Source organism: Sminthopsis crassicaudata, chromosome 3 (assembly GCF_048593235.1).
Source record: "Sminthopsis crassicaudata isolate SCR6 chromosome 3, ASM4859323v1, whole genome shotgun sequence".
Lineage (NCBI taxonomy): Eukaryota > Metazoa > Chordata > Mammalia > Dasyuromorphia > Dasyuridae > Sminthopsis > Sminthopsis crassicaudata.
The window spans coordinates 1138840-1155982 of NC_133619.1; the positions used below are offsets into that span (position 1 = coordinate 1138840).

Genomic DNA, 17143 nt, shown 5'->3' on the forward strand with positions numbered 1-17143 from the left:
AATTAAGTGACTTGTCCAGGTCACATAGCTACTAAGTGTCTGAGGCTAGATTTGACTTCAGGAAGATGAATCTTCCGCTTCCAAACTCTCAGTGCTCTATCCACTGTACCACTTCACTACCTAGCTAATTTTAAAATTAAAAATTGTAGCTACACTGTCCATTTTTTTCTCGCAATTTATTCACATTTTCCTTTAAATATTTAGATACCATTCTATTTGGTACATATTTGTTACAAAAGCATTTGTGTTAATTAATTCCATATAATATAGTTTCCCTATTTATCACTTTTAATGATTTTTGCTGCTGCTTTACCAGAGATAATGATTGCTGCCACTATTTTCGGTTTTTTGAGGTTGTTGTTTTTTTTTTTTTTTTTTTTTTTTTAACTTCAGTTGAAGCAAAATGGTTTTGCTCCAGCTCCTCATTTTAACTTGGTGTGAATCTTTGTGTTTCAAATCTGTTTCTTATAAATAACATACTGTTAAATTCTACTTTCTTGTCCATTCTGCTTTCCTCATCCATTTTATAGGTGTATTCATCCCATTCACATTCACAGTTGTAATCGTTAATTGGTGCATCTCCTTTCATCCTATTTTTATACTTTTTCTTCTCTGTACCTTGCCATTGTGCTTTAATCCTAATGCAATCAATTCCTTGGCCCTTCTTCTGTTTGCTTTGCCAAGAGCTCAAATCAAAGATTCTTACCTTCCCTTTCTTATTCCTCCCTCCTCTCCCCATTCTGAGCAAAACCTATCTCTGCACCCAACTGTGGATATGTATGTGTCAGTCTTCTACTCTCCTGAGGCAATTTCCAATGAAAGTGAGATTGAAAGGGTTCTGGGGGACCCTTGTATCATCACTTCTATTAGAAAGTAAACATCACATCAGCATTCAGTCTCTTCTGGATTGCACACTCATATTTCCCTTTCTAATGCTACTTTTGGTCGATTCTTTATGTTTCAAAATTTCTATGCAGTTTTGGTTTTGTGTGTGTGTGTGTGTGTGTGTGTGTGTGTGTGTGTGTGTGTGTGTGTGTGTTTTTCCATCAAGAATTCTTGGAAATCCTTTAATTCATTAAAGATCTATCCCTGCCTCCCCTCCCCCACTTCCCAACTCACATAGGATTATACTCAGTTTTGTTGGACAAGTTATTCATGGTTGGAAGCCTAGATCTTTTGTCTACTGGGGCTTCATCATTCCAAGCTCTGTGGTCCTTTAGCATAGTATTCAAATAAGTTGAATGTTATAATGAATTAAAGGCTTTTGAAGAAGTAGCACAGTAAGAAAGGAAGGAAGAGAGCTCCCCACCATGACCCTTGGCATATTCTGCACACATTCAGTGAGAACAAGGGACCTACAGGTGCACTGTGGGGAGTGAAAACGGTCAAGGCATTCCCAGGGAAGGACAGCTCATGTCTTCTGGGGACCTCATAGTGCTTGCAGAGAGGGCAGCTTCCTCCCCTGCTGATGGGGGAAGGGCTGCCTGTCCCTCTGTAGCAGGAAGTGGCTAGGGAATTCTCAGCTTCCTCCCCTGCTGATGGGGGAAGGGCTGCCTGTCCCTCTGAGCAGGAAGTGGCTGGAATTCTCTTCAGGAGGTCCTAGTCCCCACTCCCAAAGGTGCTCTTGCTGCTAGGCTCCTCCAGGCTTAAATCTGCTTTCTCAGTCCCATAGGGTCTGTTGCAAGACTCTCTGATATGGGGTCGGAAAGTCTATGGAACTCCAATTGAATTTCCAGGGACTGAAGTAGCTGTAGTCAGCATCCTTTGAGAGGTTCCTCTTCTGGAAACCTTTCCCTAGTCCTAGGGGCTGAGGACCCCCTCCCTGCCAAGCTAGAAAAGGCACAGGAACAAAGCCGGTCCCCGGGGATGCTAACTGCCTTCTGCATCCACTGGTCAGCTTCATGCACACAGAGCCTAAGGGTGATGGCCTGACCAGACTGATTGGGTCTAATAGAATACTCCCCTTCCACTCCCACCCACGGTCCTGGGCTGACCCCGGCTCTCGATGGCAGGTGAGACACCCCTGGCCCTGGCTGCCTGCACCAACCAGCCCGAGATCGTCCAGCTACTGATGGACAACGAGAAGACGGACATCGCCTCCCAGGACTCGCAGGGAAACAACATCCTGCACGCACTGGTGACCGTGGCCGAAGACTCCCGGACCCAGAACGACTTTGTCAAGGAGATGTACGACATGATCCTCCTGAGGAGCAAAAACCCGGAGCTGGAGACCGCGCAGAACAAGGATGGCCTGACGCCGCTCCAGCTTGCCGCCAAGACGGGCAAGTCGGAGGTGAGCCGGAGCAGGGGGAGGGGGCGGCCACGGGGACCTCCCGGGATCTGGGTGCTCTCGGGAGGTGATAGAGGAGGAAACTGACTCCCAAAGTCCAGTCATAACATCAGGGGTGGGATTTGAACCTGGAGCTCCCAGCTCCGGGGGTTCCTGTGGACTCGGGCCTTGTCTGGCCCCAAGAACAGCTCTAAAATGCATGAAATACATTATATGGAAAACCAAGATGTTAAAAAATCAGGCCCTAGTTATTTTTAAAGCCGCATTCACCAATCCATCTCCCAATATGGAATAATAATGGCGGCAGCCCCTTTAGAAGTCCCAAAGGCCCCCCCATCCAGCCCAGCTCTTCCACATTCCACTCTGTCCTCCAGGATGCTTTTCCAGAGTGGGCCAAACTTCCTGGAGAGAGTTCTGGGCTCCCCCCAAGATACAAGCAGTCCCTCATCCCCCCCCCGACCCCCTGGGGCCAGGGTGGACTTCAACAGGACCCGGACAGAGCTCTTCCAAAGCTCCCGGGATGAAGGGGACCAGATCCAGGGAAGATTTATTGACCACCTACCTGGGCAAAGCCCTGGGGGATAGGAAGACAAAATGTGGCAAAGCTAGCTCCAGAGGGAGAGGGGCTGAAAACTGGGGGTCGGGCAAGCTCAGGAGGCCCTGGGGAGCAACCGCTCTGCAGTTTGGAGAAGCTCGGGATTGGGGACAGCTCCAGTCTCTGCACTCTTACCACTGCTGCCCTCCTTGGGGGCCCTGCCTGATGCCAGCAAGCCAGCCCGGGTCAGCCACGGGTCAGGTGCCTCGGGCTGGGGGCTGGCGAAAGGGCTGCTTGTACTCTGGGGGGGGCTCCACAGGGAGCCCTTTCATTTCCCAAAGATGCCGGGCAGCTCGCAGGGGCAGGATTCCAACAGAAAGGGAATTGTCCGGGAGAGGCGCCGGTCCCCCGCCGGGGACAGACCCAGTCGGGAGGAAAACAGGGCCATTGTTCACCCTGAGCAGGCTCAGCCAGGCTCCCCCAAATCATTCCTCTGGGGGGCATTCTCCCCCCGCCCCCGTCCTTCCCCAGCCTGTGGGATGTGAGTGTGAGTGTGTGAAGTCAATCCTAGAACAACATGGGGGAGGATAACGGTGTGGGAGGGGGCAGAGGATGGAGCAGGAGTTTCCCACACTTAGGACATCCAGAGAAAGTCCAAGTGTTGCTCATCAATAACAATGCTATGCTATTTGACATTCAAAGAAACTGAGGCAGGCAGAGTCCAAGTGCCTTGCCCAGAGTCGCCTCGTTGGTGTCTGAGGTAGGATTTGACTGGTATTGACCTCAGGGCTGACCAGCCGAAGGGGTGAATGAAGGGGTGAGCTGCAGGGAGGGGGAAGAGGCTCTAAAGAGAATCCTCCCCCCCCCCTCACTCCCTGTGTGACCAGGAGGGAGTCCCTTCAGGCATGAACCTCAGTTTCCCCATCCTCGAAGGCCAGCTCTGGGCCTGGGCTCCCAGGAGTTGCTCGCTGGAAGGCGACGCACCACATGCCAGTTGTGAAAGGGGGTGAACAGCAGAAGTGGGAGGGCCCTGCGTTCTTCAGGGAGGATGTAAAGCAAACGTATGTCCCACCTGAATTACACAGCCCCTCACGGTTTCCAGCCCTTTCTCAACGTGCCCTGACCAAGCCCTTGGTCTCTGCTGCCGGGGCTGCCCTCATCTCTCTGGGAGTCAGTGAGAGAGGTGGGGGTCCCTCTCTCAGCCGCCCATCTGGGAGAGAAAGTTGGAGAGCAGACGTGAGGCAGCTGGTCAGGGGCAGGCCGGGGGGACGGGATGGCCACCCCCTTTCCAACATGAGGGGACTTCTCGGCCCATCCTCCCTCGCAGACTAGCAGCTTCACCCCAGGGGACGGCGACTGGCATTCGGGGCACCGGGTGGGCACAGGGCCAGCTGGCGCCCCCTCTGAGAGAATGCTGTGGGCGCCCCCAGTGACCCTGTCCTGCCCTCAGATCCTCAAGTACATCCTGAGCCGGGAGATCAAGGAGAAGCCCCACAGGAGCCTATCGAGGAAGTTCACCGACTGGGCCTACGGCCCCGTCTCATCCTCCCTGTACGACCTCACCGACGTGGACACCACCACGGACAACTCAGTGCTGGAGATCATTGTGTACAACACCAACATCGACGTGAGTGGCTCGGCTGGCGGGCCCTGCCCGTGGCCAGGACCCACAGGCTTCCCTCCCCGGGGCCTGAGGCTTTCAGAGGGTCAAGGGACCCTGCAGGGGCCAAACTGCCAGTCCCTCCCCCCTTACAGGGCTAGTACCGAGGCAGCAAGGGCCTGGGGACCAGGAGAACAGGGTTTGGGAGAGGCCGGGGGTGGGGCGGGGGGAGGACAGAAAGAGCAGCCAGGCGGCCAGGTCCTGGGAGTCCAGCTGGGCCTGAAGGAGGCCCAAGCCAGAGGCCTTGAGCCCTCCAGGACTGCTCTGAACTGACACAGAGGCCTCGCTCCAGCTGCTCCCTTGGGTCTCCATAAAGGATGGGTGTGAGGACGCTCGGGCAGGACCACTCAGCCTCTGGTGCAGAGAGCCTCCGGGGTCCTGTCTGCCATGGGGCATCCCCACTCCCACAGGGCATCCCCACTCCCACAGCTGCAGCTTCTTCAGCTCTGTCTGCTGCCCTCTGCTACCATCTGCTGGAGGGCAGTGACCAGGAAGCCTGTCTCTGGGAAGGAAGGGCCAGGGCTCTGAACTACCCCGCCCTCAAAAGCCCACAGAATGCCCAGGTTAATTAAGAGGTTGTTTGGGGGTCCCTCTCTTCCCTGATTTGTGGCTCTGACCACAGGTGAGAACGTTCTGATTTGGGATTAGAAAACCTTGCTAAACTCCCTAAGAGTTGTTCTGGATCCCCCAAAGCCCAGCAGGGAATTCCACGAAAGGAAAACTCCGAGAGCCAAGGGAGAAGGCAGCTCACCTGCTGGGATCGTGTCTGTCTCGTCCCACCCCCCCATTCTGGGGCCCGTTTGATTGAATCTCCTGTCCCTCTCATCTCCTGGCCTTAGAACCGCCATGAAATGCTGACCCTGGAGCCTCTGCACACCCTGCTACGAATGAAGTGGAAGAAGTTTGCTAAATACATGTTCTTCACGTCCTTCTGTTTCTATTTCTTTTATAATATCACCTTGACTCTGGTCTCTTACTATCGGCCCCGGGAGGAGGAGGTACATGGGCTCTCCGCCGGCCTGGAGTCAGTCCTGAACAATAGCGTAAGCCAACCAGAGCCTGCTCGTCTCCTTACTCATCTCCAGGCCCTATGGGGGTCACCTATGGGAAGGGGGGAAGCTGGGCCCAGGCCAGCCTCCGGGGTTGCACTGAGGGTCCAGTAAGTTTATTAGCCTGGGGTCTTGGGCACAGAAACCGCCAAAGGGGCCGGGAGATGGAACTGGCGCACGGATTCGGAGTCCTTCAGGCATCTGCTCCCCGGCAGTCAGACGCCAGAGGACCCTGGCAGCTGGGATTTCAGGGAACAGTTGGAGAGAGAAAAAAAACCACCTTACGCCACATCATTAAACAATCAGTCTCAGTCAGAGGGGTATCGAAGGCCACTCTGTCCGCCTCCAGTCCGGATGCAAAGGACTTTAAGTGACAGAGGATTTTGTATTTGCTGTAAAGGTGGGGAGGGAGGAGATTCATGAGAGAAAAGAAGTCCTCCGTGATTATAAACGACCATCCCGACATATGCAAAAGGACCCAATCTGTAAATGGCAGGAGCCGGGTCCCTGGTGTGGCAGCTTAGATGGGTCACTTCCCTTGATTTGTAAAATAAGAAATAATAATAATAATAACAATAGCTAAAATGTATCTAAATCTGTAAAATTTGCTAAGCACTTTGAGAGAGGATCTTCTTAATCCAGCTCCTCATTTTACCAGTGAGGAAATGGGTAGACTAAGGTTCAGTGACTTGCCCAGTGTCATAGAACTAGTAAGTATCTGAGACTGGATTCGAGCCCAGGATTCCTCACTCCAGGCCCCCACCCTCTCCACTGCGGCACTAGTGCTGCATGTCTTTCGTGCCTTGTGGAGCTGTCGGAAGGCTCTATAGAGAAACAGACCCGGCATCTCGAACTATAGTAAATGTTTGATTTGCAAACCTAGTTTATATATCTCCGTAGCTGGGGTCGTGTGACAATTTCTCAGGTAAAAAGGGGTCACGAGGAGCCCTGAGATAGAGAACGGGTGGGAGCACAGTGGGGGCTCTAAAGTCAGTCATTTGTTTAATAGTGTTTATGGACCGAGGGTCAGAGTTGAAGCAGAAAAAGTGGGAGACAATATTGGCTCCATGTTCTTCATGGGGAGAGTGTCTGCCTGGGCTTGGGATAAAGCTGGGTGGGTCAAAGTGGCGCCTCCTCTGGGTTTGGGGGCTTCTCTAAAGTCTGGTCCATTCCAAAAAGGAGAGCTAAGGGGGGGGTCGACCACGAGCTAATGGCAGTAAGGAGAGCCAGGGCTGCCCACGTTGGCCCACCCGCCTCCCCTCCCTGCAGCGCTTTGGAGGTGAAGAGGTCTGTTCAGGTGGAATTGGAGGCCACGGAGACCCCTCCAAGTTCAGCTTGCCCTAAATCTTCCTGGAGAGCCCAACACGAGGCACGGCAGGAAGTCCCCGGGGGACCCTGACGCTCTCCTTCTGTCCCCACTTTTTCCAGGCGCTGCCGCACCCACTGGCTCTGACGCACAAGATGGGGTGGCTGCAGCTCATCGGCAGGATGTTTGTGCTGATCTGGGCCACGTGTATCTCTGTGAAAGAGGTTGGTGGCCTTTGCCCTTCCCTGCCTGCCCGGCGCACGGCTCTGGTGGCCGTGGGGGTCGCTGACAAAAGCTGGGGGGTCCGTGGCCCAGGCTTGAGCGGCCCCATCTCAGTAGCGAAGCTTCCGGGCATCTGAGGCGCTGGTCACTCGGCGTGGAGATGGGGTGCCTGGCGAGAGGCCGGGCCGCCCACGCCCCCAGGAGCTGGCATGTCAGGAGGTCAGACACAAGTGTCCTCATCTCCTCGGGCACAGTAACGACAAGAACATTTCTTAGTCCTCTAGTGTTTGTGTAAAATTCTTTGTCCCAGGCTCACTACAACCCCACTGTCATTTTACAGCTGGAGAAACTGAGGCAGACTGTCAGTTCTCTCTCTGCTGGTCTCTCTTTCTCTCCGGTCTGCCTCTCCTTCTCCCCCTCCTGTCTGCTTCATGTGTGCTACAGCCCTCCCCACTAAACCAACCCACTGGCTATTTTCATTTCCTCTCTCTGTGCATTTGCACTTTCTCAGCTCCCATGCCTCCACCTCCATGAAGCCCTCCGTGACTCCGCTCCCGACCCTTCTCCCCCAGTTCCTAGTTGTTTGATTTTTCCTTTGCTCCTGGACACCTCTGACCTATATTATGCTCATCTACATCTAGTTGCCTCCCTCAGTTGTGAAAGGTCCCCAAGGGCAGGGATGACCAGCGTGGAGCTTGGCACAGTAAATATCTGACCGAATTGAGTTAGACCAGCTCCTCACGCCTGGAATAAAGGGCTTTGGGGGCTGGGGGTGGGGCTGGGATACTCCCTGGTCAGTTATCTTCTTCCTCCTTCCCTAGGGCATTGCCATCTTCCTGCTGAGACCCTCAGATCTGCAGTCCATCCTCTCGGATGCCTGGTTCCACTTTGCATTGTGAGTGTGCGCCACGGGGGGGTGGGGGTGGGGGATACGTGATTTGTGGCTGGGGGGGGCAGTCCCTGTCCTAGCTGAGGGAGGCAAGCACGGAATGGAAGCATCGCCTATTGCTGTAACGCTACAGGAGGCGTGCTGGGTCCGGAGGGGCCCCAAGGACCACTAGCGAGGATCCTTTTAATGGCTGGGGGCAGAGGAGGCTCCAAGGAGAGTTAGTAGACGGTGCTCAGGTAGGGCTGACCTGGGAGAATGATAACAGGCAGAGAAAGGAAACAGAACAACTCCCACTTTATTTGGCTCAAGATCTGGAAAGGACAGAACAAAAGGAGCCCTTAGGTGCCCAAGGGGGCAACTTGAGGTTACCTGGTGGCCTGGATGGTGCAGGCTGGTGGCAGGCGGGAGGGTACCTTTCCAGCACCCTCTTCCGTCCCAGGGATTTGCCCAAAGCAGACACTTGCTAAATGTTGCCTGGATGGGAGAGGGGAGGGAAGGACAATCAGAGGCTCCAAAAAGGCCTAGGTTCTGATGCTCAGCTACAGGAAAGGGGAGAGCTTGCAAACAATAGACCGTGACCTTGCCCTCCACTCCTGGCACAGCCCTAGAACATATGGTTAAAGGGGCGGGTGGTAAACATGTCATAAAGGAAGCCCGATCACAAACCTTCATCAAGAACAGGTCAGGTCAAATAAATATCATTTTGTTTTTTTAGCCGAGTTAAATAGGTCAGGGAAGGTCATAGCTCTCACCTGCCCGGTGTCCATGACCCATTGAGCGAGCTGTCTGGCGCTGCTCTTGGAGCCAGGCGGTCCCTGTAATTATTGGAGCGCCCAGGTCTCCCAGGATCCGAGCCTGAGCCCATGCAGTCCGCCATATTTCTCTCTGAGTTGACTGAAGACATTCAGGGCACACTCATCAAAGAAGGGACCTGCCAAGGCCCGGCCATCCCCAGAGTGCAGTGGGTGAGATTCAGACGCACCTGAGGAGACTTTACGAATACAAATGGAGAGGCTCTAGTGGGGTTCAAAAAGTCCACTTCCCCTTGGGAAGCCGGAGGGCCCTGAGGGTTTTAGAGGCCCCTCTGGCACCTACATAAGGAGGAAGCTAGGAAAAGCTGTTTGATCTTAGACTGCAGCCAGGTGGTTGTGGGGAGGAGGGGAGGGAGGAGGGAGGCTCTAGGATCTAGGAGAGAGAGCTCCTTTGGAGCTGGGCCAGCTCAGGCCCCATCAGGTGCAGGCTCAGTTCTGAGCCTCAGTTTTGGAGAGACACTGATCCTCCAAGAGCATCCCAGAAAATGGCGGGGATGGTGTGGGACCCGGAGAGAAGGGTGGAGGAACTCGCTGGGAGTCGGACAAGGGAGCTGGCTTTGAATTTCTGGGCCAAGTGAAAGATGACGGAGCCAGCTTCTGCTCGGGCCCCGAAGGCGGGACTGGCAGCAGGGAGTGGGACTGAGGCACGAAGACTTCCCAACAATTGGGAGGAGAGGAAAGAGAGCTTGGAGGCTACCGGGAATCTGCTAGCTCTGGGATTCTGGTTCATCTCTGAGTCAGACTAGGGGCCCTGAGAATTGTGGGTCACCTCCGGCCCCACAGCTCACATATGCTGGGAGCATTTATTTTCTCCCCCCTTAGTAGTCTTTTATTTTTTCCCGATTACATGTAAAAGTAATTTTCAGCATTCACTTATAAGATTTTGCGTTCCAATTTTTTCTTCCCCCCTCCCCTCTCCCTTCCTCAAGATGGCTAGCGATCTGACATGTTATACATACATGATCATATTAGTCATCAACAAGCATTTATTAAGCACCTATTGTGTGCCGGACACATATAAATAGAAAGGATGCAGTTGCCGGGAGAGGGAAGCACTGCCCTGCTCAGTCAGTGTGCATGGGCCCGGTCCTGTGCTGGGCCCTGGGGCTACATTTTCTCCAAGAAAGCATCATACCCAATATAAATCAATACCAACTGAAGAGATGACATATGCAGTGAATTGGGGGCACGCCAGGGAGGGCCTCTTGGAGGAGGCAACTCTGGGACTGAGCCTTGAAGGGGAGCCGACTCTTCCAGACCACGGGTCAAGGGCTTCCCAGCCACGGGATGCCCCCCTCAGCCCCGCTGATGGTGCAAACAAAGCTGGGTGGGCATCCCTCCCTTACAGCCCCTGGTGACTTCCTTAGGACAGAGGGCTGACTGGCAGCCATGAATAGCCCTTTCTTTGCTAACAGTGGTTCCTTCAGCCTCCCTGCCTGCCCTTAAGGAGCACTGGGGGAAGGGGAGCCCAGGGGAGGGGGGGAGTTCTGAAATCAAGGCTGCTGCTTCCTAGGAAGTGTTCCCAAACTCTCCCTGCTTCTGTGGGGCTGGGCACCCAAAGTGGGCCCTAAGACCAAGGGGGCTCAGTGCCCGCTTATGCGGAAACCCTTGCCATTCAAGTCAATCAAACAAGCATTTATTAAACACCTACTATATGCCAAGCTCTAGCAATACAAAAGCACAAAGGAAAAAGTCCTTCAAGAGCTTACATTTGGGGGGCAGGGAGAGAACAGGGAAACAGCATGTCCACACAGAAGCAAGCACCCAGTAAGCGGCAGTCATTTCAGGGGAAGGGCAGCCACTGAAGCTTCAGGGAGCAGAGATGAGGAGATTGGAACCTCCTGGGCAAAGGCCCAGAGGTGGGAGAAGGCGTGTCCCGGCGCTGGATCCTGGGGCCAGGGGGTGCTCTGCGTGGGGTCCCCAGCAGCTTCCTCAGCCCCCTGTCCGTGTCCCCCACAGCTTCATCCAGGCCGTGCTCGTGATCCTGTCGGTCTTCTTGTACCTGTTTGCCTACAAAGCGTACCTGGCCTGCCTGGTGCTGGCCATGGCCCTGGGCTGGGCCAACATGCTTTACTACACGCGGGGCTTCCAGTCCATGGGCATGTACAGCGTCATGATCCAGAAGGTGAGACGCCCTCCCCGGCCATGCTCGGCTCCTTGGAAGCCGCGGGGCCGGCCCCCGGGACAGGCAGGGGAAGCTTCGGCAGACGGTCAGCTCTGGCCGAGGGTCCGGAGCTCCGGTGTTCCCCTCGCCGGGCTTACAGTCTTGGAGAGGCCAGGGCTTGTGCGGCGGGCGGGTGCCTGGGGAGCACAGCCCAGGGTGGGAGCCTTCAAGCAGGCAGCGGGAGGCCGGTTTCCTGCTGGAAGAGAAGGTTCAGGGGCTCGTGGGGCCCCCACACCCCGTGCGGTCCCTCACGCCCAGCTCCCTCACTTCCAGGTCATCTTGCACGACGTCCTGAAGTTTCTCTTTGTGTACATCGTGTTCTTACTTGGGTTCGGCGTGGGTAAGTTTCGGCGTGGGTTCGCCCCTGGGATTTCCCTTCCTTGAAGAGCGTCCTGGAAAGGCTGGCCGGATGCTGGGCATTCCACCTTCTGCAGGTTCCCCATCCAAGAGCGGGCTGGCTCAGGGGCAGCCCCTCCAGGGCGTCTGCCATGCACCCAGCAGGCCTTAATACGGCCGGGCTTGGCACAGTCCCGCCCATGCACACAGATCCCCTTGCCAGCCAGCCTTCCCCCAGACCCATTTTCCGCTCTAGTAGTGGTGGGTGGGCAAGCCATCGAGTGGCTGTCGTCCATTGTACCCGAGTGTGATCGTGGGGCATTCGCCTTGGACCAGCCCCGCCGGTGGGGCTAGAATCAGTCCTGAGAACATGTGCAGCCGTGGCTCGTCCGGGGCTTCGAGGAGGCTCTTGGGTACAGCAGGCGGCCATGGGGCCCTCCCACGCCCCATCATTTCCCCAGGGCCTGGGTGGCCCATGGGGCAGGAAGCGACCCAGGACATCGTGGAGGGCGAGGCAGGGCTCTGCTCCCCCCCAGCTGCCCTGCTGGTACCCCAGATCTCTGAGGCCCCGGGCTCACCCCGCACTGGCCAGTCCCATGGGCCAGAATCCTCAGCGTGCTGCGCCATCCAGTTATTTCCCTCTTAACTGGGGACGTTTCCTCGCAAACTTGGAGAGGAGACTCCTGGAGAATAGGGACAGAGAGGACTATCCCCTTTCCTCAGCAGCAGCCGGCACCGGCACCAAAACTGACCGTGTTTTAGGGCATAAAAGCCTCACATCAGAACCAGAAAGGCCGAAACGCGAGAAAAGTTCTGTTCATAAAGGGCCGGGGAAAGACAGGCCCCAGACCCGGGGGGAACCCAACAGCCTGGCTCGGGTCGGAGGGCAGGAGAGGGCAGGGGCTCCGTTTGCTCTGGGGGCAGAGGAGGTAACCCCTCGTGGCCCTCCCCAGCCCTCGCCTCCCTCATTGAGAAGTGCCTGGACAACCAGGGGGAGTGCAGCTCGTACGGAAGCTTCAGCGACGCCGTGCTCGAGCTCTTCAAGCTCACCATCGGCCTGGGAGACCTCAACATCCAGCAGAACTCCAAGTACCCCATCCTCTTCCTCTTCCTCCTCATCACCTACGTCATCCTCACCTTCGTCCTCCTGCTCAACATGCTGATCGCCCTGATGGGGGAGACCGTGGAGAACATCTCCAAGGAGAGTGAGCGGATCTGGCGGCTCCAGGTGGGGGCCCCGGCCGGGAGGGAAGCGCCTAGAGGGGACGAAGGACCCGCCCAAGGTCCCGGGGCAAGGGAGCGACAAAGCTGGCCCCGAAACGGGCTCCTCCGCCGGGCCGACTCTCTGCGGGGTCAATGACCCGCTAGGGGGGTAACGACCCAGAAGCGGCTTCCTTGCCCGCCCCTGGCGTGGCATCCATCCTGCTGCTTACAAGGCCCTGAGCCAGGTCGGGAATAGCGGAAAAAAGCCTAAACCGGGGCTGCCTCCGGGAGGTTACATTCTGGGGGGAGGGGCAATGAATGTGGCGTGAATGAATGGGGGGGGCTGTGGAAGCTGCAGAGAGGTCCGGAAAGCTGAGGGGGGCCTGCGGCTGAGGAGTGGGGGAGAGGAGAGGGCAGGGGGAGGGGGCTCAGCAGAGGGGAGCGAGCCGCGCCAGGCAGGAGCTTGTTACCCCCAAGCCCGGGCCAGGTGGCGGACCCTCACGCTGCCCCCGGGTTTCTGGTGGGGAGGGACCTTAGGGACCATTGCATCGGGCCGGTCGTTGTGTGGAACAGAGAGGGCGGTACGGGTCCCTGAGTCACACAGCCAGAAAGGGAGAGAGCGCGCCCGGCTTCCACCTCGGACCCTCCCAGCAGCCCCCAAACCCCGAGCTGCGGGCCGGCTCGTCGCCCTCCCGGGCTCCTGGGGGGTCCGAGGTCTCAGCCTGTGCTTGTGCCCCTCCTCAGAGAGCCAGGACCATTCTGGAATTTGAGAAGCTGCTGCCCGAGTGGCTGCGCTGCAAGTTCCGCATGGGAGAAGTCTGCAAGGTGGCCCAGGAAGACTTCAGGCTGTGCTTGAGGTGAGTGTCCGGGCCCGCGGGGGCGTCCCGGCTCAGCCACGGCGGCCGCCTGACGGGGGCTTCCACCCACATGGCTCCTCATCTGGGCATTCAGGGCCCACCGAGTGCTTAGTGCCACACAGAGTGGGTGCTTAATAAATGCTTATGGACACAGGTCAGTCAAGCAGCAAGCAGTTATTAAGCACCTGCTGTGTACCATGAAAGGTGGTAGGGAGAGCCAATCACCTCTGCCCTCAGGGGGGGTACAGCTTGGGCATCACAGAATAGATTGTAAAAGGGCGTCCAGGAGCTCTGTGGGTCCGAGCAGAGGCCCAGAGGAGGAGGGTCATGAGTGGGGAGGACGGAGGGATGGCCATGCTCCTGGAGAGAGCCTGGGGAGGCTTGGGGGGTGGTCGGGCCGGCCGGGGCACTCACGCACAAGGCGGACCTCGAGGCCCAGGGCCCTGCTCGGCCAGCCTCGCTTGGCGGCCGCCCAAGTGTTTCTGTATCTTGGCTTTTGCCTCCTTCACCCGGGGGCACGGGAGCGGGGGGCAGCAGGGTGACCACGACAGAAGGAGCTGGCAGCAGCTCCCGGGAGGATGAAGTGGGCAGAAAGCTGGAGGCCCCCTCCCCCTCTCCCTCTGCTTCAGGAGGGGAAGACCGCCCTGTGCCCAGCCTCAGGGCCTCCGTCTATCTCTGGGGGCCCCCCTCCCCGGGGTGCTGCCCACGGTGGCTCCGGACCCACTTCCGAGCGGGCATCTGGCGCCACAACGGCCTGGCCGCCTGCTAGCAGGGAAGCAGCCCTCCCTACGCCGCTCTGCGGCGACGATCTCAGGGAGGATTGCGGGGCCCGGGAGCCGGGAGGGCTCGGCCCCTACCTTGGAGGCCCCCCCTGCCCCTCAGCAGGCCCGGCCGTCTCCCGCTCCTCCTCGGCCGCTTTCCCAGGGCCGCGGGACTCATTGTCTGCCTCTGATAATCCGGCCATTGTAGAGGTCTTGGGGAGGTCACTGCCCATCCCACGGCAGCACTGGCCCGGCCCTGCCTGGCGCAGACCTCCGCCGGTGCCCGCCGTGCTCCCTTCCAGAGCCTGGTACCAATTCAGCATATTCAAGGCAGAGGTCTCCTTCCCACCGCCTGGGCCAAGGCTTTGGGGGGGAGTCACCAGGAAGGGTTTGTCTGCACCCGGCTCTGCCCCTGAGGCTCCAGCGCTGGCCACCATGGAGTGGGGGAAGGGGGCCGTGCCAAGGCCTGTGCCCAGCCAGCTGGACGCTCCTCGGGAGGCAGGGAGCCACGTGAGATGAGGCCCTGAGAAGTGGGGGAAGGGCGGGCCCAGCTCAAGCAGGCGCCATGTGGGGAGAGCTGAGGGGGAGCAGCTTATCCAGTGGTCGGAGGCTCCCCCCAGCAGATGAATAGAGTCAGGCTAGCCTCCAACACTGGCCACGGGAGAGACCCCAGGCCCTGGAGGAGGGGGGTCCTGGGTCACATGACGGAGCCCAGGATCCAAGCCCAAGTCCCCAAGTCTCACTCCCAGAGGGGGCAACAGGCGCCGAGGGGACTCAAAGACAAGGCAAGTCCTGGGCGGGGGGAGGAGCGGGCAGTCAGGCGGGGCCCTCAGCCTTGTGGGATCCTCCTGGCTCTCCCCCTCTGCCCCTCCCCCAGAGATGGCTGCACTGTCCCTAGGCCTGGGGAGACCCAGAGGCCGGTGACTTAGGCCCAGGCCCCGCCCTACATCTCAGCTTTGAGCGGTCAGTGCTTGGGAGAACAGCCCCGCCCGCTCCTCTAAGCCCCACTGATGAGTCAGGAGTGATCCAGACAGAATTCCTGGGCCCAAGCTGGCTTCAGGCCCAGGGGGAGAAGGCTCAGGGCGGCCTCGGGCCCCAGGGAGATGCTCAGGGCGGCCTCGGCCTAGGGGGAGATGCTCAGGGCGGCCTCGGGGCCAGGGGGAGACGCTCAGGGTGGCCTCGGGGCCAGGGGGAGAAGGCTCAGGGCGGCCTCGGGGCCAGGGGGAGAAGGCTCAGGGCGGCCTCGGGGCCAGGGGGAGACGCTCAGGGCGGCCTCGGGGCCAGGGGGAGACGCTCAGGGCGGCCTCGGGGCCAGGGGGAGACGCTCAGGGTGGCCTCGGCCTAGAGGGAGATGCTCAGGGCGGCCTCGGGGCCAGGGGGAGAAGGCTCAGGGCGGCCTCGGGCCCAGGGGGAGAAGGCTCAGGGCGGCCTCGGGGCCAGGGGGAGATGCTCAGGGTGGCCTCGGGCCCCGGGGAGATGCTCAGGGCGGCCTCGGGGCCAGGGGGAGATGCTCAGGGTGGCCTCGGGGCCAGGGGGAGATGCTCAGGGTGGCCTCGGGGCCAGGGGGAGATGCTCAGGGCGGCCTCGGGGCCAGGGGGAGATGCTCAGGGTGGCCTCGGGGCCAGGGGGAGATGCTCAGGGTGGCCTCGGGGCCAGGGGGAGATGCTCAGGGTGGCCTCGGGGCCAGGGGGAGATGCTCAGGGCGGCCTCGGGGCCAGGGGGAGATGCTCAGGGCGGCCTCGGGGCCAGGGGGAGATGCTCAGGGTGGCCTCGGGCCCCAGGGAGATGCTCAGGGCGGCCTCGGGGCCAGGGGGAGAAGGCTCAGGGCGGCCTCGGGGCCAGGGGGAGAAGGCTCAGGGCGGCCTCGGGGCCAGGGGGAGATGCTCAGGGAGGCCTCGGGGCCAGGGGGAGATGCTCAGGGCGGCCTCGGGCCCCGGGGAGATGCTCAGAGCAGCCTCCTGCTTGTGCTGGACCAGTGGGCAGCCCGGCCTCCTCCCCCGCTGGCACTGGGGCCCATGGCCCCTCAGCACCCTGAGCGCTCCTCCAGGCCGCCGCTTCCTTTCTAGATAGGCTGTGTCGGGGGTGGGGGGGGCGGTAAGGAAACACAGCTTCAGGTGGTCTTTGGGCTGAGGGGCAGAGCCCACCAGGTGTGAGGAACAGCCAGTGCAAAGGCTAGTGATGGGGAGCGGGCAAGAAAGCCCGACTCCCTTGAGGAGGAATTGGGCTGGGCAGCAGGTCGAGCTGGGAGGGAGGATGGGGCCCCCGGGAGGCCGGGGGCTCCTGTGCGTTGGCGGGAGGCCCAGCAGGGAAGGGGTCTTGCTGGCGAGGGGGAGAGCCGGGCCGGGCGTGCAGGCCTCCCGCAGTCCGGTGCCAGGCCCGGGGTGGCCCTCCAAGGGAGCACAAAGGGCCAGTCAGGGAGAGGGAGCCTGGCGGGCGCTTGGCAGCCAGAGAAGCCCTGCCTGGCACGAAATGAGCCCACTTTGTTGTGTTTTTGTGCAGAATAAATGAAGTGAAATGGACGGAATGGAAAACGCACGTCTCCTTTATTAACGAGGACCCCGGGCCCAGCCGCCACCTAGGTACTGGCCCGACGGGCGCTGGGGGGCCGGGGCTGGGGGGGCTCAGGTTGGTGGGCTCTCAGAAGGCGGTGTGGGCCAGAGTGGGGCCCCGGCTGCAGCAGATCCACCGGGTCTCCAAGCGAGCTCATCTTTGAGCCATTTTAGAAATGGCTGCCCCGCCCAGAGGAGTTCGGCCGCTCCCCCAGGGTCTCCGGGCTGGGAGCCTGCGCCCACCAGGGGCGGGCACCCTGACGGAAAGCAGGGCCCTGGGGGGCTGGCCCAGCTAAATAAGGGGGGGCTGGCCCTCACTGAGCCTGTCAGTCCTGCCCCTTCCCAGGGAGGGTGGCAGGGTGGTGGGGGCTAAGGAGTCTGTGGGGGAGGGCTTCTCCCAGGAGGGGAGACTGAGGCAGGGGTGGAGCCGGCTCCCCAGGTGGCCAACACTGACCCCAAAGCCCGGCCACGGGGCGTCCGAGGGTCGGCCAGAAAGTCAGCGAGCAGGGT

General features: G+C 59.0%; 1 protein-coding gene across 1 annotated transcript in view; it reads left to right on the forward strand.

The window, feature by feature from the left end:
- Positions 1-17143, forward strand: part of TRPV3 (transient receptor potential cation channel subfamily V member 3) — a 37001-nt gene that overhangs the window by 17213 nt on the left and 2645 nt on the right. Inside the window, 10 exon segments of the mRNA XM_074297760.1 lie at positions 2013-2293; positions 4276-4452; positions 5325-5528; positions 6963-7064; positions 7884-7957; positions 10723-10888; positions 11201-11267; positions 12217-12491; positions 13211-13323; positions 16584-16663. Coding sequence (XP_074153861.1) covers positions 2013-2293; positions 4276-4452; positions 5325-5528; positions 6963-7064; positions 7884-7957; positions 10723-10888; positions 11201-11267; positions 12217-12491; positions 13211-13323; positions 16584-16663 — 1539 coding nt within the window.